At 40.4% G+C, this 22,902-nt stretch overlaps 1 protein-coding gene across 2 annotated transcripts in view; it reads left to right on the top strand.

Annotated features, from left to right (window-relative positions):
* Window positions 1-6,762: 6,762 nt before the first annotated feature.
* The window catches only part of KCNQ5 (potassium voltage-gated channel subfamily Q member 5), a 504,835-nt gene continuing 488,695 nt past the window's right edge, over window positions 6,763-22,902 (top strand). For both annotated transcript variants that reach the window (XM_075268353.1, XM_075268351.1), the window contains exon 1: window positions 6,763-8,281. In XM_075268353.1, coding sequence (XP_075124454.1) covers window positions 7,884-8,281 — 398 coding nt within the window. In that variant the 5' untranslated portion in view covers window positions 6,763-7,883. The remainder of the gene's footprint in view (window positions 8,282-22,902) is intronic.

The following is a 22,902-nucleotide window of genomic DNA, read 5'->3' as shown; positions in this document are numbered from 1 at the left end:
CCCTGTCAGGTTTAATAAGTGGGATTTCTTGCCTTATAAATGGGGTTGGGACCATCACTTGTGTTGTACAGAAGTCAGGTGGATATACAGCTGATAGTGCTACTGAATAGACGGTTAGAATTTGTATTATGGCAAGAAAAAAGCAGCTAAGTAAAGAAAAATGAACGGCCATTATTACTTTAAGAAATGAAGGTCAGTCAGTCCGAAAAATTGAGAAAACTTTGAAATTGTTCCCAAGTGCAGTTGCAAAAACCATCAAGCACTACAAAGAAACTGTCTCACTCATGTATGTCACTTTATATTTTCAAATAAAGTTTGTTAAAACCAAAAAAAAAGAAAAAAAAGAAAGAAACTGGCTCACATGAGGACTGCCCCAGGAAAGGAAGACCAAGAGTCACCTCTGCTGCGGATGATAAGTTCATCCGAGTCACCAGCCTCAGAAATCGCAGGTTAACAGCAGCTCAGATTAGAGAACAGGTCAATGCCACACAGAGTTCTAGCAGCAGACACATCTCTACAGCAACTGTTAAGAGGAGACTTTGTGCAGGAGGCCTTCATGGTAAAATAGCTGCTAGAAAACCACTGCTAAGGACAGGCAACAAGCAGAAGAGACTTGTTTGGGCTAAAGAACATAAGGAATGGACAATAGACCAGTGGAAATCTGTGTTTGGTCTGATGAGTCCAAATTTGAGATCTTTGGTTCCAACTACCGTGTTTTTGTGCGACGCAGAAAAGGTGAACGGACGGACTCTACATGCCTGGTCCCACTGTGAAGCATGGAGGAGGAGGTGTGATGGTGTGGGGGTGCTTTGCTGGTGACACTGTTGGGGATTTATTCAAAATTGAAGGCATACTGAACCAGCATGGCTACCACAGCATCTTGCAGCGGCATGCTATTCCATCCGGTTTGCGTTTAGTTGGACCATCATTTCTTTTTCAACAGGAAAATGACCCCAAACACATCTCCAGGCTGTGTAAGGGCTATTTGACCAAGAAGGAGAGTGGTGGGGTGCTACGTCAGATGACCTGGCCTCTACAGTCACCAGACCTGAACCCAATCGAGATGGTTTGGGGTGAGCTGGACCGCAGAGTGAAGGCAAAAGGTCCAACAAGTGCTAAGCATCTCTGGGAACTCCTTCAAGACTGTTGGAAGACCATTTCAGGTGACTACCTCTTGAAGCTCATCTAGAGAATGCCAAGAGTGTGCAAAGCAGTAATCAAAGCAAAAGGTGGCTACTTTGAAGAACCTAAAATATAAGAAATATTTTCAGTTGTTTCACACTTTTTTGTTAAGTATATAATTCCACATGTGTTAATTCATAGTTTTGATGCCTTCAGTGTGAATCTACAATTTTCATAGTCATGAAAATACAGAAAACGCTTTGAATGAGAAGGTGTGTCCAAACTTTTGGTCTGTACTGTGTATGTGTATATATATATATATATATATATATATATATATATAAATCCACATTTTTTGCAATGAATATATGCAGAGTAAAGAATTTCCATCATATTCAATAAATCTGTGTGTTATTTTACTACTTATTCAAACATATGTTTCCGTTACGCTTCCTTTACTCTACTGTAAACTTAGGATTTGGGTAAGTCTGAGAAAAAGGAGTACTTGATCTTAAAGAAAACATTCTACATGCTGTAAAATACTACTCAGTTCACTTTTTTTCTCTAAGACATATCACAAAGTTTCTTATATTCACTTGTGCCATTGACTTTTCATTGAAAGTATAAATGTCATTTCAGTTAATTTTTAATATTGTTTCAAGTTGGTTTTTGGCACATTTTTCCCAAGTGAATAGATTTTATTAATGGAGTTTGTATTACTTTTATTAAAAGACTGTATACAGTTTCTCCTTAGTAACACACTCTGTTTCACTGTAGAAACGCAAATGACCAATAACTGCATCACAAAACCAAGCCTGGGTATGGTTTCTACGCATGTGCAATTGGCTCGGCTAGCGGGCGCATTTAGCTTAATAAACTTCCCCCAGTGTCTTTACCCTATTAAACAAGGTACATTTAAATGGCTTTTAAAGCTAAGGCAGCTTTCCCTATAAATAGCAGTCAATGTTAAAAATATCTAATTGATCTTGGAAAGGCAAAAGCATTTAACTGTATAGAAATTGAGCTTCTATAATAGAGATGTACTGCTGTGTCTACTGCGATCTGTCCTAGCGGTGATTGAGACCAATCTCTGTGGGTATTTCCTGGAAACTAAGGGTCATCCCATTTTCCTGCTATAACACAGCTTCAATTATAAGAATATCTGTTTTCCTTCAGTGTTATCTATGCTTGCACTTATTCTGCCCCATTAAATTCCATAATAAGTAAACTATGCACTGTCAGCTACTGAGTCAGTAGTCTCTAGACCATGAGCATACTCACATAACTAGTGAATGGCAGTGTTGAGCTGTGGAAACCACGGCTGTATCAGAGATTTGGCAAGATTGAGCAGGACGCTTATTTTTTCACCTTCCTACTGCAATCTGTCTCCCATTGAAAACAATGGGAGTTATAATCTGTACAGAATCCGTGGCAGATTTGGGGGAGGAATTCCTCTGTGTAAACTTACCCTTATTCTTCTCATGGATTAATTCCTTTTGAAAGGTATTTTTTAGAATATTATATCCTTCTAGGTTCCCTTAGATTGATTTTTTTTACAAAGTATTTTTCATTGGATAGGTAATTAATGCTAAATAAGTGATGGTTTGACACTGTTCCTGCATTCCCAACAACAGCAGGCTTGGAGAAGGAAAATCAGATAAATTCCTTGAAACCTATCATTGTAATGTGATCAGTTCTTTAACATTAGGGGCAGTGCAAGAGTACCCATTCCTGGAGAATTCTTTGCGGTTTTCAGAGGAAGCAAGAAGTGATAAATATGATATTTACAGTAATATTTGCATTGATAAATACCAGTTTTAGTCTGAGGCCCCACGTTGCGGAAACACAGCTTTTTTTGTTGCAGAATTTGCTCCATTTTTTTGATCCAAAGCCACGAATGGATTGAGCAGAAGGCATAAGTATAAGAAGCTTCTAATATACTGTATTTCCCATTTCTTTTGTATCCACTCTTGACTTTGGCTCAAAAAAACGTAATATAATCTGCAACAAAAAAGGTACATTTCCGCAACATGTGACCTTAGCCTAAGGGTCTATTCACACGGAGTAAAGGCATGCTCATTAGAGATGAGCGAACAGTAAAATGTTTGAGGTTCGATATTCGTTTCGAGTAGCCCCTCAATATTCGACTACTCGAATCGAATATCGAACCCTATTATAGTCTATGGGGGTAAAATGCTTGTTTCAGGGGTAGGCAACGTTCGATCAAATTATACTTACCAAGTCCACGAGTGAAGGTCGGGCTGGATCCTCTGAGAAGTCTTCTCCTTGCAGCGTCCCCGCGGCATCTTCCGGCTCTGAATTCACTCTGCCAGGCATCGTGCCTGGGCAGAGCCGACTGCGCATGCAAGCACTATAAGCGGACATGCGCAGTCGGCTCTGCCCAGACCCGATGCCTTGCACAGTGAATTCAGAGCCGGAAGACACCGCGGGGAAGCTGCACGGAGAAGACTTCTAAAGGTAGGAGAAAAACCAGCGTTGATTGGCCGACTGTATAGCATTCAGTCAATCAATGCTGGTTCTGCATCGAACTTTTACATTCGAATAGCGAGTGGTACTCGATCAAGTACGAGTATTTTGAATACCGTAGTATTCGATAGAATACCTACTCGATCATGTACTACTCGCTCATCTCTAATGCTCATTTTAGCACAATACACGTGTAAAGAATACATGTGTAAAAAAGACTCCCATTGACTTCGTTGACATTTTTTACACGTGTAAAAAAATGCGTCAAAAAACACGTTTTCTGGCGCATTTTTTTACAAACATAAAAAAAAGTCATTGAAGTCAAAGGGAGTCTTATTTTTACATGTGTATTCTTTACACATCTATTGTGCCAAAATGAGCGTGCTTTTACTCCGTGTGAATGGACCCTCAATCAGGTTTTTACAGTACAGTTAAACCTAGTGACTCACAGGTAACTTCTTCAATGTCTGAAATGATTGTATTTCATTTTCTTCTCCATCCAATCCGATTATAATGACAACTTCTCATGATAAACTCAGATTTCACTGCTCAGTCATGTTTGGCCAACTTAATTCTACAGTCATACTCGGCCTCTATAGCTACACAAATAAATTCAGATACCAGATCAGAGATTGACTTATAGCAAAGCAAATGTATGTAATCTTTGGGTTTCCTAGGTCTACACTTCAGGCTGTTTCTGCCCATGTAACTTATAGCATAACTAAACTTTCAGACAACTTTTGATTTTCTGTCAGTATTTGTGGGATTAATACATTTTGTAATATACCTTATTAAGACATTTTGTCTCCTTTCTGTGAATTCCTGCATCTTATTCTTCCCTTTCCCTCTGTATAGAGAGCTGTTCCCGCCCCTCACTGAGTCTGTATGAAGTATGGGCTTGGAATATGGGGCTAAATAAAATGTGGAAAAAATGAGGGCGGGTGACTTCAAACAGTTATAGCTTGGCTATAAAGGGTAGAAATTTGCTTTTGTTGCCATATAATAGTGCAGTCTATATTATTTGCAGAGATATCACTTGTTAGAAATTGGGACATTTATATCACATATATTATACAGCTGCATATAAATATCCTAATTCTGACTATTTTTTCAACCAGTGATATCTCTGTAAATAATATAGACAGCACCGAAGAGAATTCTCTTTATAATGCCGAGATATAGCTGTTTCAAGCGACCCTCCCCTACCCTAAATTTCCCTGCACTTTAGACATCCCCCTTACTCCCAGCCCATACTTCATACAGTTACTCACTAAGAGGCAGGAACAGCTCTCAATACAAAACCAATAGAAAGAATAAAGACATGCAGGATTTCATGGAAAGGAGACAGAATGTGTTAGTAAAGTATATTGCAAAATGTATTAATGAGAAAAATACTGACAGAAAATCAAAAGTTATCTGAAAGTTTAATTACGCTTTAATTAAAAACTCTTAAACCGGTCAGATGAAGTCATGTAAATGCATCTTCACCAAGCGGTGTACTGTAAAGAGCAGAAACGGATGTCACTCATATCAGGATTGAAGGGGAAATCCCAACAGCCACAACAAAACTGAAATTCTGGTTTGGTTTACTTTAAACACTGCTTTTTCACACTGCTCCCCCCTGGTTCCTTTTCTTATAGACTACTCTCAATATCTCTTATTTTATATAAAACCCATGCCTCTCCCTCATATACTGCTCCCTTGCCAAATCGCTCTTACACAGATTGCACCTCCTGTTTTTCTCACACATTTTCGAAATGCCCCCTCATCCACAGACTGCTCCCATGCCCCTTCTTCTATCACAGACTGCTCCCTATGATCTCCATCTTTTACATACTACTCCCGGGAGTCTTCCCCCTGTGGCCTCCACTAACTGTTCTCAATTTCTTTCCTCCTGTCTCACAGATTGATACTCATACACTTCCTCTATCACAGATTGTTCTCTTCTTGTCTGTCTATCCCTTCATACAACTATAGTAGACATAAGCCCTATTGCTTCTAGTCTGGTCATGGGATCTATAAGGAGCAACGTAAGACAGAACCCTTAGACACTCTTATACTACCTTGTAGCGCCCTTGTCATATGTTTGTGATGTCACCAAAGGTCCTCTTGCTCGAAGAGTTGCGGTTTTCTCTCAACTTGGACAAAACTGTGGCAAGAGTCTAGTTGTACTGTACTAAATTCATCCATGGGCTTGAAGGGTCTCTTTTCAGGGTGCCCGGCTGTACTCTGGTAACCTAAAAGTGCTGGCACAGTGTCCGCTCATTACACCACTTAAAGGGAGGTGGATGAAAGGAAGGTCTATAGGTAGACTTTCCCACTACATAAGCCAATATATCTTTAAAAGGAGACATTTCTATCCTGCTCCTACATGACAAAACAGAAAATGGTCTTAGTCTATGTTTTACAAGTACACCCGCATATTTCTTAACAAGAGACTTCCTCAGTTTTACTCCTTCTAGGACACATGGTGCATGCAGATTTTTAGTACCCAACTGCGTAACATTGCATTTATCCGCCCTGAACTTCATTTGCCAAGTAACTATGCAAACACTTGTCAACTTGTTGATGCATCCAAGTCGGCTTATAATTTATTAAGATCTTCCATAGACTGGACTATACTATTCTTTACAAAGTGTTATCCTTTTATCTTACTCGGACACATTACTTGTAAAACTTTACTCTTTATCCGGATTTGGAATCCATTCCTGAGAGAAGTAACTTTACAGCTGGGATCAGATCCCGTGGTATTCTTCTTCCTCTATTGAATTTAGGCTATTTTTTGTTTAGAAAATAAATGAATATATTGTAGCTTTTTAAATACTATATATACCCATCAGAATGAAATAACAATGTGTGAACCTTACCACAGTCTTCAGAACTATTTGGTACAGGTGACTTTACTCTTCGGTATGAAACATAACTCCCAGATTTTACAGCTGCTTTCAGTTCTGCCTACAAACCAGTGACAGCCTTAGTTTTGGATGGGCTTATATAATGTAAAATTTGCGCAGCCCTCAAAGATCTCCACCCCCCATTCAGACTGTTGGTTGCACCTGTGCTTTAGGACGCCAGCGCAGACATGTAGACTCACAGTAAGGAGCATATATAGCATGTGAAGGAAGGGGAAAGGAAAGAGCTGCTGCTGCTGCCTGGGTAAGGAGGAATGTGGCCAGCTGCTTCTCCCCCACAGCACAGTGTTAACAGCTTCTGTTCATTTCCCCACACCCCCCTCCTCCACTCCCACATCAGCCTGTATGTCAGCAACAGCAGCAGAAGTACTGTAGCTGCTAACTGCATAGGGACAAGTGTCTGGTAGCAACCTATTCATACTGTGCGCCGAGTTAGTGAATTCTCCTGGAAAAGTTGGTGGTGGAAAGTGCAACAGCCTAGAAGTGGTGGGCTCCATGCTTCTCCCAGCTACTGTTCCTATTGTGTATGGAGGTCTAGCTGCCTGCTAGACATAGTGGTGGGGTATCTGTGCTCCTGACAGCTACTATACTTACCATGTATGAAGGTGCAGCAGGCTGCTGGAAGGACGGAGCTGTGTGATCACTTGTCTTGTGTGTGGAGCTTCAGCAGCCTGCTGGATGTACAGAGCTGTGTGATCACTGGCCCCTCCTGTACAAAGAGCAGCAAGGGAATTCCACAGTGCTGAGCTCCAGAAGTGACATCAGCTGAGGAGATCATCTTGTGGGATCTGTGTTACATGGGCACTCTGCAGCTGGTGATCTGTGACCATCACACGCCTGTCTATTCGTCACAACAAGGAGACTGGAGCAGTTGATGGCAAGGACTGTGGCTGGAGGTGGCACTTTGTGAAAGGGTGTCACACAGGTTGGCAGGGGCTGAGACTAGACAACATCTTGGTGTGTAACCTGTGCTGTGCCTGCGATCTGCTGGGCATGGTGCCTCCTCACAGGGCAGACAATCCGATTGACTGAGGAGAGCTCTGACTCTGGAGGAGAATATGTGGCATTATGTGACAGAGCAGAAGAAGAGTGCAACTACTGTGGTGTGGATGAGGATACGTCCTGTCTATGGGAGCTCTGCCCCTGACATCTCCAAGTGACAGACACGCTGCAAATTCCCTGGGTATCCTGCACACAGACCTTTCCTGTGTGTATGTCTTGTGCCAAGTTCTTGTGATCCGATCTGACAGTCGCCAAGACTCAGCTTGAAGCCAGAAAGCTCTGCCACCTCGTCCCTAGGTCTGATCTGTGCATGCACCCCGAGCACCCCGCTCTGCCCTCTGTGCCCACGCCGGTGATGCCATGCCCCGCAACCATAGTGGAGGCGATGAGGGAGGCTCTGGGCTCTGGATGAAAAGCAGCTCTGGAGGGAGAGGCAGAGGCAGAGAGCGCTACTACGGCATGAAGGATGTGGAGTCGGGTCGGGGCAGCAGAGTGCTGCTGAACTCCAATAGGGGTGACGGGCTGCTTCTCCTTGGCACAAGTGACACTGGCAGAGGCAACAGTGGGGGGCCGGGAGGGGGCTTACAGGAGAGCCGCAGGGGGAAACAGGGAGCTCGCATGAGCTTATTGGGGAAGCCGCTATCGTACAACAGCAGCCAGAGCTGCCGGCGGAACGTCAAGTACCGGAGGCTGCAGAACTATCTGTACAACGTGCTGGAGAGACCCCGAGGCTGGGCATTCGTCTACCACGTCTTTGTGTGAGTACAAGACCCCTACTATACATAGGATATAGCAGGCTGACAACCTGCACAGTCACATGGGTTTTCACTTGTAGTTCTAGTCCTGGCACCTACCAGTTTGTTATATAGCAATTAAAACAGTGCTGGTCACTAGTATCACTACAGTGCATAGTGTGTGTAAAGGAGTCCACTAGTATATATTTCATTATGGATCCCTGATAACCTGCACAGTCACATGGGCTCTTACATCATAGTCCTGACACCTACCAGTATGTTATATAGCAGTGAGAACAGTGCTGGTCACTAGTATCACTACAGTGCATAGTGTGTGTAAAGGAGTCCACTAGTATATATTTCATTATGGAGTCCTGATAACCTGCACGGTCACATGGGCTCTTACATCATAGTCCTGACACCTACCAGTATGTTATTTGATTTGATTTGTGTGTGTAAAGGAGTCCACTAGTATATATTTCATTATGGAGTCCTGATAACCTGCACGGTCACATGGGCTCTTACATCATAGTCCGGACACCTACCAGTATGTTATATAGCAATTGGAACAGTGCTGGTCACTAGTATCACTACAGTGCATAGTATGTGTAAAGGACTCCACTAGTATATACTTCATTATGGAGTCCTGATAACCTGCACAGTCACATGGACTCTTACATCATAGTCCTGACACCTACCAGTATGTTATATAGCAGTGAGAACAGTGCTGGTCACTACTATCACTACAGTGCATAGTGTGTGTAAAGGAGTCCACTAGTATATACTTCATTATGGAGTCCTGATAACCTGCACAGTCACATGGGCTCTTACATCATAGTCCGGACACCTACCAGTATGTTATATAGCAGTGAGAACAGTGCTGGTCGCTAGTATCACTACAGTGCATAGTGTGTGTGTAAAGGAGTCCACTAGTATATACTTCATTATGGAGTGCTGATAACCTGCACAGTCACATGGAATCTTACATATAGTCATAGTCTTGGCACCTACCAGTATGTTATATAGCAGTGAGAACAGTTCTGGTGACTACAGTGCATAGTATGTGTAAATCTGTAAAGGAGTCCACTGAGTATATACTTCATTATGGAGTCCTGATAACCTGTACAGTTTCACATGGGCTCTCACATGTAGCACAGTCCTACCCTAACAGTGTTTTATATAGCAGTGAGAACAGTGCTGTTCTCTAGAATTACTCTAATATATAATGTGAGTAAACCTTGGAAGGAGTCTAGTAGTATAATATTCATTATGGAGTCCTGATAACCGGCACAGTCACATGGGCTCTTACACATAGGCATAGTCCTAGCACCTAATAGGATATTATATAGCAGTGAGAACAGTGCTGTTCACTCAAAATAGTGTAGTACATAGTGTGAGTAAACCTGTAAAGGAATCCAGTAGTATATTATTCATTATGGAGTCCTGATAACCTGTACAGTGAGATGGGCTCTTACATATAGGCATAGTATTGGCACCTATTAGGATACTATATATTAGTGACAACAGTTACCACAGTATTTAGGAGTCCAGTAGTATATCATTCACTATAGAATTCTGACAATATACACAGTCACATTGGCTTTCACATGTAGGCAAAGTCCTGGCACCTAATGGGATATTATATAGCAGTGAGAGTAGTGAATATAAAACTTGTAAAGAAATCCATAATGCATTATGGAGCCCTAACAGCCTGAAGAGTTACAATGGCTTTTATATACTACACAAGCTCAGTTCTGGCATCTTACAGGATGATCTATATTAGATGTTATATTAGTGAGAGTTGTATTTACTACATTAGGTATGTAAACCTGCAAAGAAACCAGTTGCATATAATGCAAGTTGATGCCCTGACAACCTGCACAGTCACCCTGGTTGTTACATACTCGACATACTTGGTTCTGACATCTACTAGGATATTATATATCAGTGACAATTGTGTTATGCAATATAATTAGTACTTAATGTATGTAAACTTGTAAAGAAACCAATACCATGTAATGCATGTTGAAGTCCTAACCACCTGCACAGTGACAAGGGCTTTCACATGTTGTCACACTCCTGGCATTTAATAGGATGTTATATACTTGTCAGATCTGTGTTATGCTCTATAAGAATTACCTAAATGTATAAAGTAATCTAAATGTATATGAATGGATCCCTAATATATTGTACAGAAACATTTATCCAGAGCTCTGATATCGTATCCGGTATTACTACTGTGGGCTATGCTATGCACTGTAAATCCTACTAATTGTATGTATGCCTATAAAGGATTCCAATACTGTGTAATGCATTCTGAGAAAATGCATAGTCACATGTGAGATGGTATTGACATCTTATAGGGGACTGTATTGTGTTGTGCCTTGTTATCTAGTGTAGCTACCAGGTATTTTCTGTAAACCTATATACAATATTAGTAATATACAATATGCATTAAAAGTTTGTTGTAATGAAAAAACCCTCAGAGAACCCTGCCATCTTGTAGCCTACTATATATTATTGTGAACTCTGATAAGTAATGTACATATGTTAATATATTTTATTATTTATTATTTTATATTTTATTATCTTTTTGGATTCCTCAATTTTTGTTGTTGTTCATATGTTAATATATACCTATAGTATATTCCAAAAACTTACATTGTGTTATTAGTCTCATGGAGAAGATTCTTCTATAGTGCAGCCATGTGGGCTTTCCCATCTAGGACCATTATGGCATCTTAAAGGGCATTAGGTACTTTTGCCAGTGTGCTGGCTCAACAGGCTGTGTGCAAGACTGTGTATGAAGTGTGCACTGTTACACATGAGACTGAAGATGAGTATCTGCAATGGAAGCCTGTTAACATGGCCATACATGGTGTTATTTTTCTGACAAGTCAGTGAAGATTTGATATTTTCCCACACTCTTTCTGTTGGGCTATTTATTATGCAGTTGTTTGTGTAGTTTTATGGTCACTAGTCATTTGCTTTGGATATTAGGATAGTGCACCAACACCGCTGGCATCTATGGAAAATAGGCATGTGCTTTAGTAACATCTGTCTCCAATGCAATGTCTGGCTGATAAGAAACTTCAGCATTGTTACCCTATATTCATATGACGTGTAACAGCCGTCACAAAGCTGCACTAATTTCACGGTCTGTGAATGGGGACTATTCATATGACCAATATTTTGCTGGTCCATTTTAATGGACCGTCAAAATATGGGTCATGGTCTGTTTTTTGGTGTTTTCACGGATCACTCCCTTTCCTACTTGAGGCAATGCCACATGTTGCTATGTATTTCAGCTGTAAGCTAATGGACATCACATTGATAACATCTGATTTACTGACATAGTAAAAATGTGCTACTTATAATTGCAATTAGAAAAACATGCAGTTATTGCTTAAAAAGCACTATGTGAACTGAGCCTTAAGAGATAGCTGCTGCTAAAATGGTTCTCCATTATTGCTTGTTCAAATCACATGCCTAACAAGGGGCAACATGGTAGCTCAGTGGTTAGCATTGCAGCGCTGGAGTACTAAGTTTGAATCCCACCAGGAACAACATCTGCAAGGAGTTAGTATGCTCTCCCTGTGTTTGCGTGGATTTTCTCCCATTCTACAAAAGACATACTGATAAGGAAAAAAAAAGTACATTGTGATCCCTATATCGGGCTCACAATCTACATTAAAAAAAAAAAAAAAATACATGCCTTCCACACACAGGTGATGGCTCAATATCTTATAGCATGGCATTCTCTTGTTCCTTTGAATATCTGTCATCTATCTATCTATCTATCTATCTATCTATCTATCTATCTATCGGCTTTAGAGGTAGTGGCCTTAGGTAGCTCACTGGGCACCAGAGATGAATGAAGATTACTGTCTACATGTGCATTTGCAGAGGAAGCTCTGTCACTTGTTTGAGACAAGTGAGATAAGTTTCTGAAATAGTAATGGGCGTGTTATTATCCAGGGCATAATTAGATTCTGCTTATGGCTGCGAGAAGGAGGAAACCACTAACTGTTGCTGGTGGGCTCTGTCTGTGTGACTCACGCTGTACTTTTAGAGTGTCTAGAAAAACTAAAGCTTTCATTATCATTGCTCTCATGTTACATTGAAACTCACACACCAGCAGCATTGTATCATTTGCGTTGATTGTGTAGTAACACGTGTGTTTCCATTTGCTATGCTTCTGAATCTTACATACAATACATAGGATTGTATTTGTTGTCTCACATTGTAGGGGATGACTATAAGACCGGTATAGCCACAAATAAATTGCTATTGCCAAAGCTCAGTTATATATTCTTTTTAGAGTAAACTTGTGCACTTGTAAATATGTAGTTTTTTATAAGTTGTGTATTTTTTTCAGCTGCATACAGTATGACTAGTTTATATTCTACTTCATGCCTAGGCCACAGATTACCTAAATTTGTAGCTGAATGTCGACTACTAAGCTCTTACTCATATCTCTCTTTGTCTTAGCGGAATTCACCAGCTCATTTTCCTCTTTGTATTAATACGTTCCTCACATTGTCATATATTGATGCTTATCCTTCGCATTCAAATTTGAGTTGTATTCAGTATTTCGCTATTGCATTGTAGCAGATGATTAAAAATAAATTATTTTCCCCATCTAGTATTTTTGTAGTAACCATTCTATGTGCTGTCATCTTCTATTGTGCTGTCTCCATTTTCCAGCTATATTAACATCTTGCATTAAAATAATTTAGGTACAATCCATTTGAATATTCGAAATCAAATAAGGCACAAATTCTTTCTATATCTCAATAGAATGGCCATTTAAAGTGTACGGTTGGTTTACAGATTTTCTAAGTGGTTCTTGTATATTCCTTGCTGATAGCAATCCTACTTGATATGTAGGTACAATCCTTGGGAGTCTGCTTCTAGAAATTGTTTGTCTAGTGAACTGACTGCCAAAAGGCGGTCTTACTAAATATATAATGCTACAAGTTCAGAAATACACTGAATCATATGCAATATTCATATCCCGGATAAATTGTTGTTATGCATGAGCACACATCCCTTCACAAATGCTCCGACCTGACTGATTTATACAGTACATGGGAGAATCAAGGCCAGGCTTATAATGACATTTCAATTCTGATGTTAAAACTGTAAATCCCATGGAAAAATGAGAGTTTACTTTTACTACTGGTATATATAGTAAGCTTTAAGGGTTTCTAAGCTCATATATTTATTGATTTACCTATATAAAGTTGTGCCAGTTGTCATTACTTGTATCAGATACTGCCCATAGTGGGGTATAAATTCTTATGTCCCTATGACAGACATATTTACATTCTAGGCCTACTTCGTAGGTAGCCAATAAAAGGGCTTACCCAAGGCCAAAAAAGGACCAAGGGATTCTATCATTGGAGAAAATGATTTTGAGCTAAACACGCATCTGAATAGCCTTTAAAAAAAAGGCTATTCTACTACTACTACTACTACCTTTACCTCTTCTGTTGTCCCCGCTGTTTCTTTTTAAACTGCTTTATTTCTTTATACTAATTAACCCCACGGAGCAACCTGGGCGTTCCCCAAGGTCGCAGCACCTGCCACCTCATACCTTTAGGACTGCCCCTCCACTGCTTGGGCTCAGTCTGCCCTCCTCCTCCCCAGATACTCCTCCTCTTCCGTCTGCCTTCCTCCTCAGTTATCCAGAAAATTACACCAAAATGGCTGCACAGACATACCCAGTACTCTCCGAGCAGCCACTTTGGTGTAGTTTGCTGCAGTACTGAGCATACTGCTCCAAAATGGCCACTCAGACAAGCACTGTATTGCATGTCCAAGGGGTGATGTCGGTGTAGTACTCTGGAGAACTGAGCTTTGAACTGAGATATGAGGAGGAGGGCAGGCAGAGGAGTCAGAGTATCCGGGGAGGAGGAGGACAGACAGAGCCCAAGCAGTGGAGGGGCAGTACTAAAGGTATGACATGGGGGTGCTCGGAGGCCTTGGGAGACGCCCAGGGTGCTCCAGTCGGTTAATTAGCATAAATAAATAAAGCAGTTTAAAAAGAAATGGCGGGGACAACAGAAGTAGTAAAGGTAGTAATAGAATAGCCTTTTTAAAGGCTATTCACATGTGTGTTTAGCTCAAAAGCACTTTTCCCAATGACAGGCTCCCTTTAATCACAGCTATATAAACTAAAGGGGAATTTGCCATACACTTGCATTTTTTATTTCCTAATGCCTTGGTCTGGCTGTGCATCATTTGATCCCACAAGTTTTATTACTTCTGATGATGTTCTGTCTGTTGGCCAAGCATGCAAAGCCTCTGAATAGAATATAAATTGGGAGACCTGCTTACAGATGTAGCATTCACCAAATGAACTTTCATATTGCGCTAACAAAAGTTTTGATTGATTGTCTCCTTTTTTGTAAGAATCACTTATTCGCTAGACTGGTGTGAGACCCAACACAGGGAGTATCCATAAATGAACACTATGCACCTTTAGCATTTTTAAAGAATTTAGATGGCATATATTTCATTGCTTTGGGTCCATTATCATCAAGAATCATAAGAGGTGTAGATTCATATGCATACTAGATGTTGGTGTAAAATACCAAAATGAAATGAAATAGCTTTGCCTCAGTGCAGAGGATCAGTAACTAGTTGCAGTTTCTACATATTTACAAAGAAAAAAAGAACTTGCTGAGCTTGATCGTGAGTTTAGAGAAGGTGAGAGAACTAGCAAATCATGTGCTCACTGGCATACAGGAGGCTCATGGGACATCATTCATCACAGGCTTACGTTCACTATTGCTGCACTTTGTTCATGTTGTTTACCAAACACTATAGATTTTCTATGTTGGGGTGAATTTCCTGTTTACAAGAAATAATGATGTCTAATTGCTTTTTGGTACCATGTGTTATTTATTGTCAATCTGATCCTCATTGTTACTGCCTCTAGAAAAAAATATATGCATTCACATGTCCATGTCAGATTCAGGCCCAGTTGAATAGATAAAGTACAGGGAATTGGATTGAATTGCATTAGTTAAATGTAAAAGGACTAAGGCTAGGTTCACATCTGCGCTCGGTGAGTACCCAGGGATTCCATTCCCCATTCCACTTTTAAAAATGTGGAGAAAAAAGTCTTGTAAGCAGGACTTTTCTCTCCGCATTTTCCAGGGGGAAACCCTGCAGACCTCATTATATAGTTTATGGGGTGGTTAACCTCTTTTTAAGCAATGGACCCGAGGAACAGAAATCCGAACGCAGGTGTGAACCTGCTGCTTTTTTCCCTATTGCTTTCAATGTGATACGCGCGTATCGCATTGAAAGCAATAGGGAAAAAAATCAGCCCATTCATTTCTATGGGGAGCGCACGTATGCCGGCTTCCATAGAAAGCAATGGGATCTGTTTTAACGCCGCTAATTCGGAACGTGTTACACGTTCCGAATCAGCGAGCGTATACTCCGTGTGAAGGGCCTCCTAGGCTTATAAGGCTTCAGACTCTAAAATTTGGAAAACTACAGTATCCCTGTAAGGTTATATTAGTGTGGCTGCAAACAGTTCAAGGGTTGTACAGAGATGGGATATGGCCATGTGCACAAGTACTTGGACTAAATACAATATTGCTACTTCTATCTGCTGCATTTTTGGCTAATTTCTCCCAAAATGGTTTTCATGTGTCCATAAGGTTCTACATAAAGCAGTTCTAAAACCACCAGTTGAGGCAAAACCATAAGAACTAAACAGAAAATGGGAACCTTTCTCCGAATGGCCATGATGTATGAAATGCACGAGTATAAAATGACAGATTCAGCACTGTTACACCTGCCTAGAATATTCAAGGATAAGTAATGTAGTGAGTTACTGTAATTTATCTGTTCTTGGTTAGTGAAACCACTGCTTCCTCCAGGCAGAATTTCTGTAGTCCGGGTGTTAGTATGCATGATGACCCGCGGTTAATGTCACCTCCTGGCTGCCACAGGCCCTCACTCTCACAGCCAAGAATGTACGGCTGAGCTATAAGTGTAATGTTAGCGTGTTTGTTCTCGTCATGCAGCGGAGATTTGACAAAGAAAATGCTTGGTTAAACCTGTGTGAGCGGAAAGCAGGTCTGAGAGTTGTTGGACTGCTGTTAGTAGAAAGGCTGCATGATCAAACCGAGGACATAATGAGCGACTGATTGAAAACAAATGTTTGCTTTGCCCTGAAGACTCCAATGTTTCCAGTGATTTCAAGGGATTGCTACTGTTTTCCCACAATGTTTGCTTGTCATGTTATGTAGTCCGTGGTTAGAATTAATGTCCTTTGTGACTCTGGAGTGGTAATTTTGTTTTTATTGGAATTGCTTCCATCTTATACGCAAATCACATTTCATTTCTTCTTTTTTCATTGTAGTAAATCATAAATATTTTAGTCTTCAGGAACTCTAGCTTGTAAAAAAAAAGGCAAGTTATCAAAACTAAAGCTTGCATTTTAAGCATGGTGTACAATATTAAGATCCTCAAAATAAGTATAAAATACTATAGTATGGCTGTTGAAAGTTCATGTAAAGCTCCTTCACTTGTAATTTTTTTAGCATTTTGAAATGTTGGTAAAAAAAGGCAATGAGTTTGAGGCTGAGGCCGCATATAGGGGGGCCACAGCTAAAAATCTGAATTGTTTTTTTTACCCACAATGCTTTTCATAGAAAGTCCACAGAGTTTTCCTCTGCAGACTTTCTGCTTCCATAGGCATAATTGACATATTGAAATATAAAATACTGCTTTTTTTCTGCAAGAGTTTTTGGCCTTGCTCACCATTTCTTTTCAGATTGATCTATTTGTAACAGACATTTTGCATCCATTCTGTGTCCATTTATATATTTTTTGTTGATAATTTTTAAAAAACAGATTTTTTTTTTGTATTGTACCGGTTTCAGTATTTAACTATTAGCTTAAAGTGACATATGGCTACAGTGTTTTTGAACTAAGGCTACATTCACAAAACCAAGATGCAAAACGGCAGTGAAAAAGATCCATTTTCCATGGCCATCTAAGGGAGCCTTTACACGGAGTATACGCTCCGCTCATTCTGAACATAAAAGTCGTTCAGAACTAACGCGTAAAAACCAGCTCCCATTGACGTGAATGGGTGCTTACGAGCGCTACCCATTGAAATCAATGGGAGGCTTTTTTCCCTATTGTTTTCAATGTGATACCCATGTGTGAAGGCTCCCTTAGGCCAGTTGCAAATAACCTTGCTGTAACTGGTCTGCCATGATTTAAAAACATGGGCTGCACATGGGGACACGGGGATGTCCCTATGTGCCACAGATGCACTGGCCATACTTCCACGATTCCTTTCATTAAATGAATAGGAGCCTTGGAAGTATGGGCTGTAAAATAGGACTAGAATAGGACCTGTGTGCTCTCTGTGAAATGCACGGATAAAACACTGACCCACAGCATGGTCGTCTGCAACACGTGAGGGACACTTGTTTTCATGGGTCCCTGATACATTTGAGTGTATGGAAGGATCTGTTAACAATTACTAAATGAAATTATGACTAAAATGGGCAAACCTCAGAAGATTTGTTTCATTGGAAACGTTTGTTTGGACGAAATAAACCCTTGGTTCGGTCCGAACGTGTTTAGATAGAACCGACAGGGAAATTATTATACTCTGGGGTGTCTTCTGATGTCATGACGATCAGTGTGCCCATGTCACTGTTGAGGCCAAATCAAAAGCCTCACTGGTGACCCCAGACGTCATAGAAGAGCGCCAGACACAGCGAGGAAGCAGAGGCAGACTGCCGGAAACAGCGAAGAGGTCCAAAACAGGTAATGAAAGGTGAATATAAATGTTTTGATTTTAATTTTTGTGTTTTACGCCTAGTACAATCTTCAAGTCGTATGAAGATGTATACACCTTTACTGTGCCTCCATATACCCACTAATCACTCACCATATACTCCAAAACCCACCGAATTTCATATATATATACTATTTTGTTAGTGGAGTATTGCTTCTAAGGAGAATACTCATGTACTTACAGCATTCAATTGAGCCTGTACAGCTGCACACGGAGGTCACGCAGCTTCCTAAAGCTACATGTATATGCTTGTTCATAAGCTCTGTGTGTCTGCAGATGTCCATATGTTGTATTAGTTCATGTAAGCAGCATAGAAAAGGAGTTCCCAGCTTTCAGCCCCTCTTTTAGCTACAACATCTGACCAGAGAGGTTCCAGTATATGTTTTCTTTTAGGCAAGAAAGGTCAAATATTAAAAATCTTTAATGAGTACAATAAAGTAATAAAACAAAACAAATGTATCAAAGTATTTTGGTCTGTACTTTGCATGAGTATTTGTAATACAAAATCGGTGGTGGAATTTATCCCATTTCCATTCATACTACTCTTTGTAAATGATGTATGAACGGGGTTTTCCAGGATTTTAATATTGATGACTTATTCTCTGGATAGGTCATCAATATCAGGTTAGTTGGGGTCCAACACCATGGCCCGCAGGCTTGTGATGTTACTTTCATGAGTCATATGGCCTGTCTGTAGCTCACCCTCCCCAAGCGGACCGAACGGAATACCGAACGCAGATGTGAACCAGGCCTGAGGCTGCAGAACTGATGTTCAAGTATCGAATCCCAGCCAATCTGATATTAACGACCTACCTTGAGGACAGGTCAATAGTATTATAACCAAAATGTTGCCGCCTTTGAGCCGCAGTCTTTTTCACGCTAAGCAGTACCCCTTTTGTACGACTGTACTCCTATTTGTCATACAGGTCTGAAAAATGTAATCTCCCACTAGATGCACCAGATTGTTCAAAAATGCATCAGGATACACCACAATGTAAATTTTGACAGTTTATCCAAGGGTTGACTTATAACCATATTGGTTATCTCTGTGTCTGCTCTTTGCTTATCCCTTCTTTTCCATAACTGCTCTCAATGGAGAAATCAAAACTGCACTCAAGCACTCCATCTCCTCACATAATGTAACCCTGTTTTATTGTAGTCAACAACCCTTTTAGTTTCTTGAAGACTACTCACTACTTAAAAGGGTTGTTCAGTTGTGACGTCGCCAAAACCCCTTGGTCCATCAAATGCATCCAAGGGACCGAGTAAGTGAATAAATACTCCCCGGACAACCCTTTTAATGTGTGACTTTGTGCACAGTTATTTTCAATCTTGTTAACTGAAGTATTAATAGGATTAGTCTATGTTTTGATGGTAAATACACCTTGTTTAGTGAATACACTAATGGAGCTACAAACTGAAAGGCTTGTATAGTTACTTCTAATGTTTTCATGTAAATATTGAGACATATATGTCTGTTACTTCTGGCACAGTCTAAGATATACTGGTAAGAATACTGCCTTATATGTTGCTACATAATACAATACTATTATTATATAAGGCAACTAACAGTTTTGAAGCAAAACATAGAAACCAGTTGCTTTTGCGTAATGGATTCACATATAGCAGACTCTGTTACAGAAATGTCTGCAACTGTTCTATTCATCCAAATGGAACTTGTATAAACCTACTGTATGTTATTGCATGTGAATCCACTTTATGGTGGCACAGTACTCTCACAATAGACTTTATCATATCCTATTTAGTTCTAACATACTGTATTATTTGTATCAGTAGTAAAACAGTTTTTTTTTTATCCATAATGCAAAGTCAATGTTTATCCATAGGGATGTTGAGTCTATAAAACATGGATAATATAAAAATGGAACATATGCTACTTTTATTCACTTAGTGGAACGAAAACACCAGTTGATGTTATCAATGAGTGATCTTGCATCAGTAGTGAACACAGTCTTCAAAGAGACCGACTTATGCTTCGTAAAAGACTATCAGTTTAATGGATCTGTAATTCAGCAATATGTACTGTAATACTGTATATGATCTCTGCCATGCTGCACTGTCAAACACATAGATCTCTGCTCAGAGGCATAGCTAGCTGGGGGGAACAGAAGGAGCAACGGCCCCAGGCCACCTCCTTCTGTGGGGCCCACCCAATGGCTGCCATTAATACATGGCATTCTTTTAACTAGCTCGACATAACCTGGACACTGATCATATTAAAATGCATCCTGCTGCTTTCTTATCTTCTTATCTTGTAAACCGCAAGCCACTTCAGGCTTTTCAAGGTACCAGGACTACAGAAAAGATGTCCGGATCTCCGCACAGGCAGACGGATGACATCACAGCGATGTACTGAGACGTAGATGTCCTATGTCTGGTCATGGTGCAGAGAGAGCGACATAAGAAGAGGAGGAGGCAGCGGCAGATGTGAGCATTTTAATAGTCCAAGGGATTGTTACTGGGCATTATGACCATAAGGGGGGGGGGGGGGTAATTTATATGAGAGGTCACGAGGGGACATTATAAAGTTAAAGGTGGGGACATTCATAAAAGGGGCCATTAGGGGCTTTTATAAATAGGAGGGAGCATAGTTTATATAAGGGGTCATTATGAATAAAAAGGGGCAGTCATTAGGGGGTCTGCAGTATTTGTCAGGGAGCATAATATTAATTTGATTATGATGATATTTGGGCTTTATAAAGGGGCTTTTTAGTTCATTTTTATTCATGATCTGTCCTCAGGATAGATCATCAAGAAGAGATCAGTGGTCACTGATCTGCTGTTTGAAGGGGATAGGGGGTCTGTTTATATTACATACTGTATGTTCTATATTGACCATGCAATGTATATACAGCCTAGTCACATAAACATATATGGGATGAGACTGCAGTTACGTGGCCTTACCACTATGAAATTAAAGATACAATGTAAACAAAGAACGGGTCATGGCCAGGGCCAATGACAGCAACTGGTAAATCCAGGCAGGTGCCAGGGCGGGCACAAAGCACCTGCAAGGCCCACTCAGGTTCTGCAATAAGCACTTCCATTAATATTGATAGACGTGCTCATCGACAGAGCTGAGTGGTAAGTGCAGACTTCACTCTCACTTACTGCTCGGACACCCACCACTTCTCTGGGGGAGGGAGGCAACTTTTTGATTAAGCTGATTCATCTGTACTTAGTCAGTGGGGAAAAGCCAAAGGAGGGCAAAAAGGCGGAAATGGAAGAGGTATTTGAGGCAGATGTCCACCTCAAATTATTCTTCATTTTCTGCCATGTGAACCCGGCCTTACTTTACACCTTTATTCAATGTTGGCTTAAGCCACCTGACACCTCCTAAACATACATGGGATACACGGTATTGGAGATCCTATTGGTTTATTCTAATGGACTCCCCAATTTTCTGTGGCGTTATGCTCTATCCATTCATCCATCAGTAAAACGAAGTGTTCCCTCTGTTGTATTCCATTAACATGGTATAAAGATGGGGAGTTTTCTAGAAACATTGCCTCTCTTCTCCATTGGCTGTATCTGTTATTGTAGTTCAGTCCAATTAAAATGAAGATTTTTTTTTCTGCTTACTTGATACAAACTGTCAAGATGTGTTGACCACATAATCCTTAAATAATGAACTGACTGCAAATCTTTCTTGAAAGCAGTATATTACTTTTAATGTTATTATGAGATATGATATGTTTTTGTAGATAATCAGTACAAACCCACACACAGCATTAGAAAGGGAGATCAACAAGATGGGGGTGAGAATAGAGAATGTGATGCACCAGAGTACAGCATGGTAAACAAGGGTAATCGCCAACTGCGTTTAACTAATTGTCTGTATGGAAAGAGTGCCAATTCTAAATTGCAAATAGCATATTTGGCAAGTAGAGATGGCAAAAGAGCTGAGAAAAGCAGCTTACTTTCTTAATGCTTTTGCCTGAAATGTGGATGGTAGGTGTATTGTATCCTGTTGTTCTTCCTACATGATGTGCTGTAGGAACAGTTGTTTCTAGAGCTAAAGTATGAGCGTGTAAGGATTACTTCACCCTGGTACTCATATTTTTAAAAAATATATATCATGCTGCTAAAAATGTTGCAGTATTAATCACCTCTTGTAAGAGCTTCATGAAAAAGAGCCAAGTAGACAACACTCAGTATGTTTTAATAGGCATACTTCCACTAATTTAGCCATGCCTGTACAACTGGCTATTACAAATATTCTTCGTTATCCTTAACAACCATTTCCAGGAATGTGCACTGATCAAAGTCTATGGCATCGCCAAATATAGTTTAATGCTAGCCCCCAAATGTACAACCTCTGCCCCAATTTAAGTAAGAGATATTGTCCTTACAAACCAACAGGCTGGTTAGAAGGGCCAGCTCTGTCCTGGGGAGCTCCCTGGACCCAGTACAGGTGGTGGGTGACAGAAGGATACTGTCCATGGTGAGCTCCATGCTGGAGAATATCTCCTATCTCATGTATGAGACCATAACAGCATTGGGCAGTGCTGTCAGTGACCGACTACTTCACTCCAAGTGTGAGAAGGAGCGTTATCAAAGATCCTTCCTCCCAACTGCGGTCAGCCTGTATAATCAATATCAGGCTAAGCGGAGATCATTTCGCACAAAGAACTAAATGATCCTGAGTCTTTCTTTTCTTCTTAGTTGCTATGACTCCTAGTATCTTTCTATCTGCTATTCTTGTATGTGTTCTTTCTTGTAATATATTACTGTATTATCCATGCTGCTGTAACTAACTGAAATTCCCCATGGTGGGAATATT

This window comes from Leptodactylus fuscus, chromosome 3 (genome assembly GCF_031893055.1).
Source record: "Leptodactylus fuscus isolate aLepFus1 chromosome 3, aLepFus1.hap2, whole genome shotgun sequence".
NCBI classification, from domain to species: Eukaryota; Metazoa; Chordata; class Amphibia; order Anura; family Leptodactylidae; genus Leptodactylus; species Leptodactylus fuscus.
The sequence above is the reverse complement of the archived record's forward strand: the minus strand, read 5'-3'. Positions and strand labels throughout refer to the sequence as shown.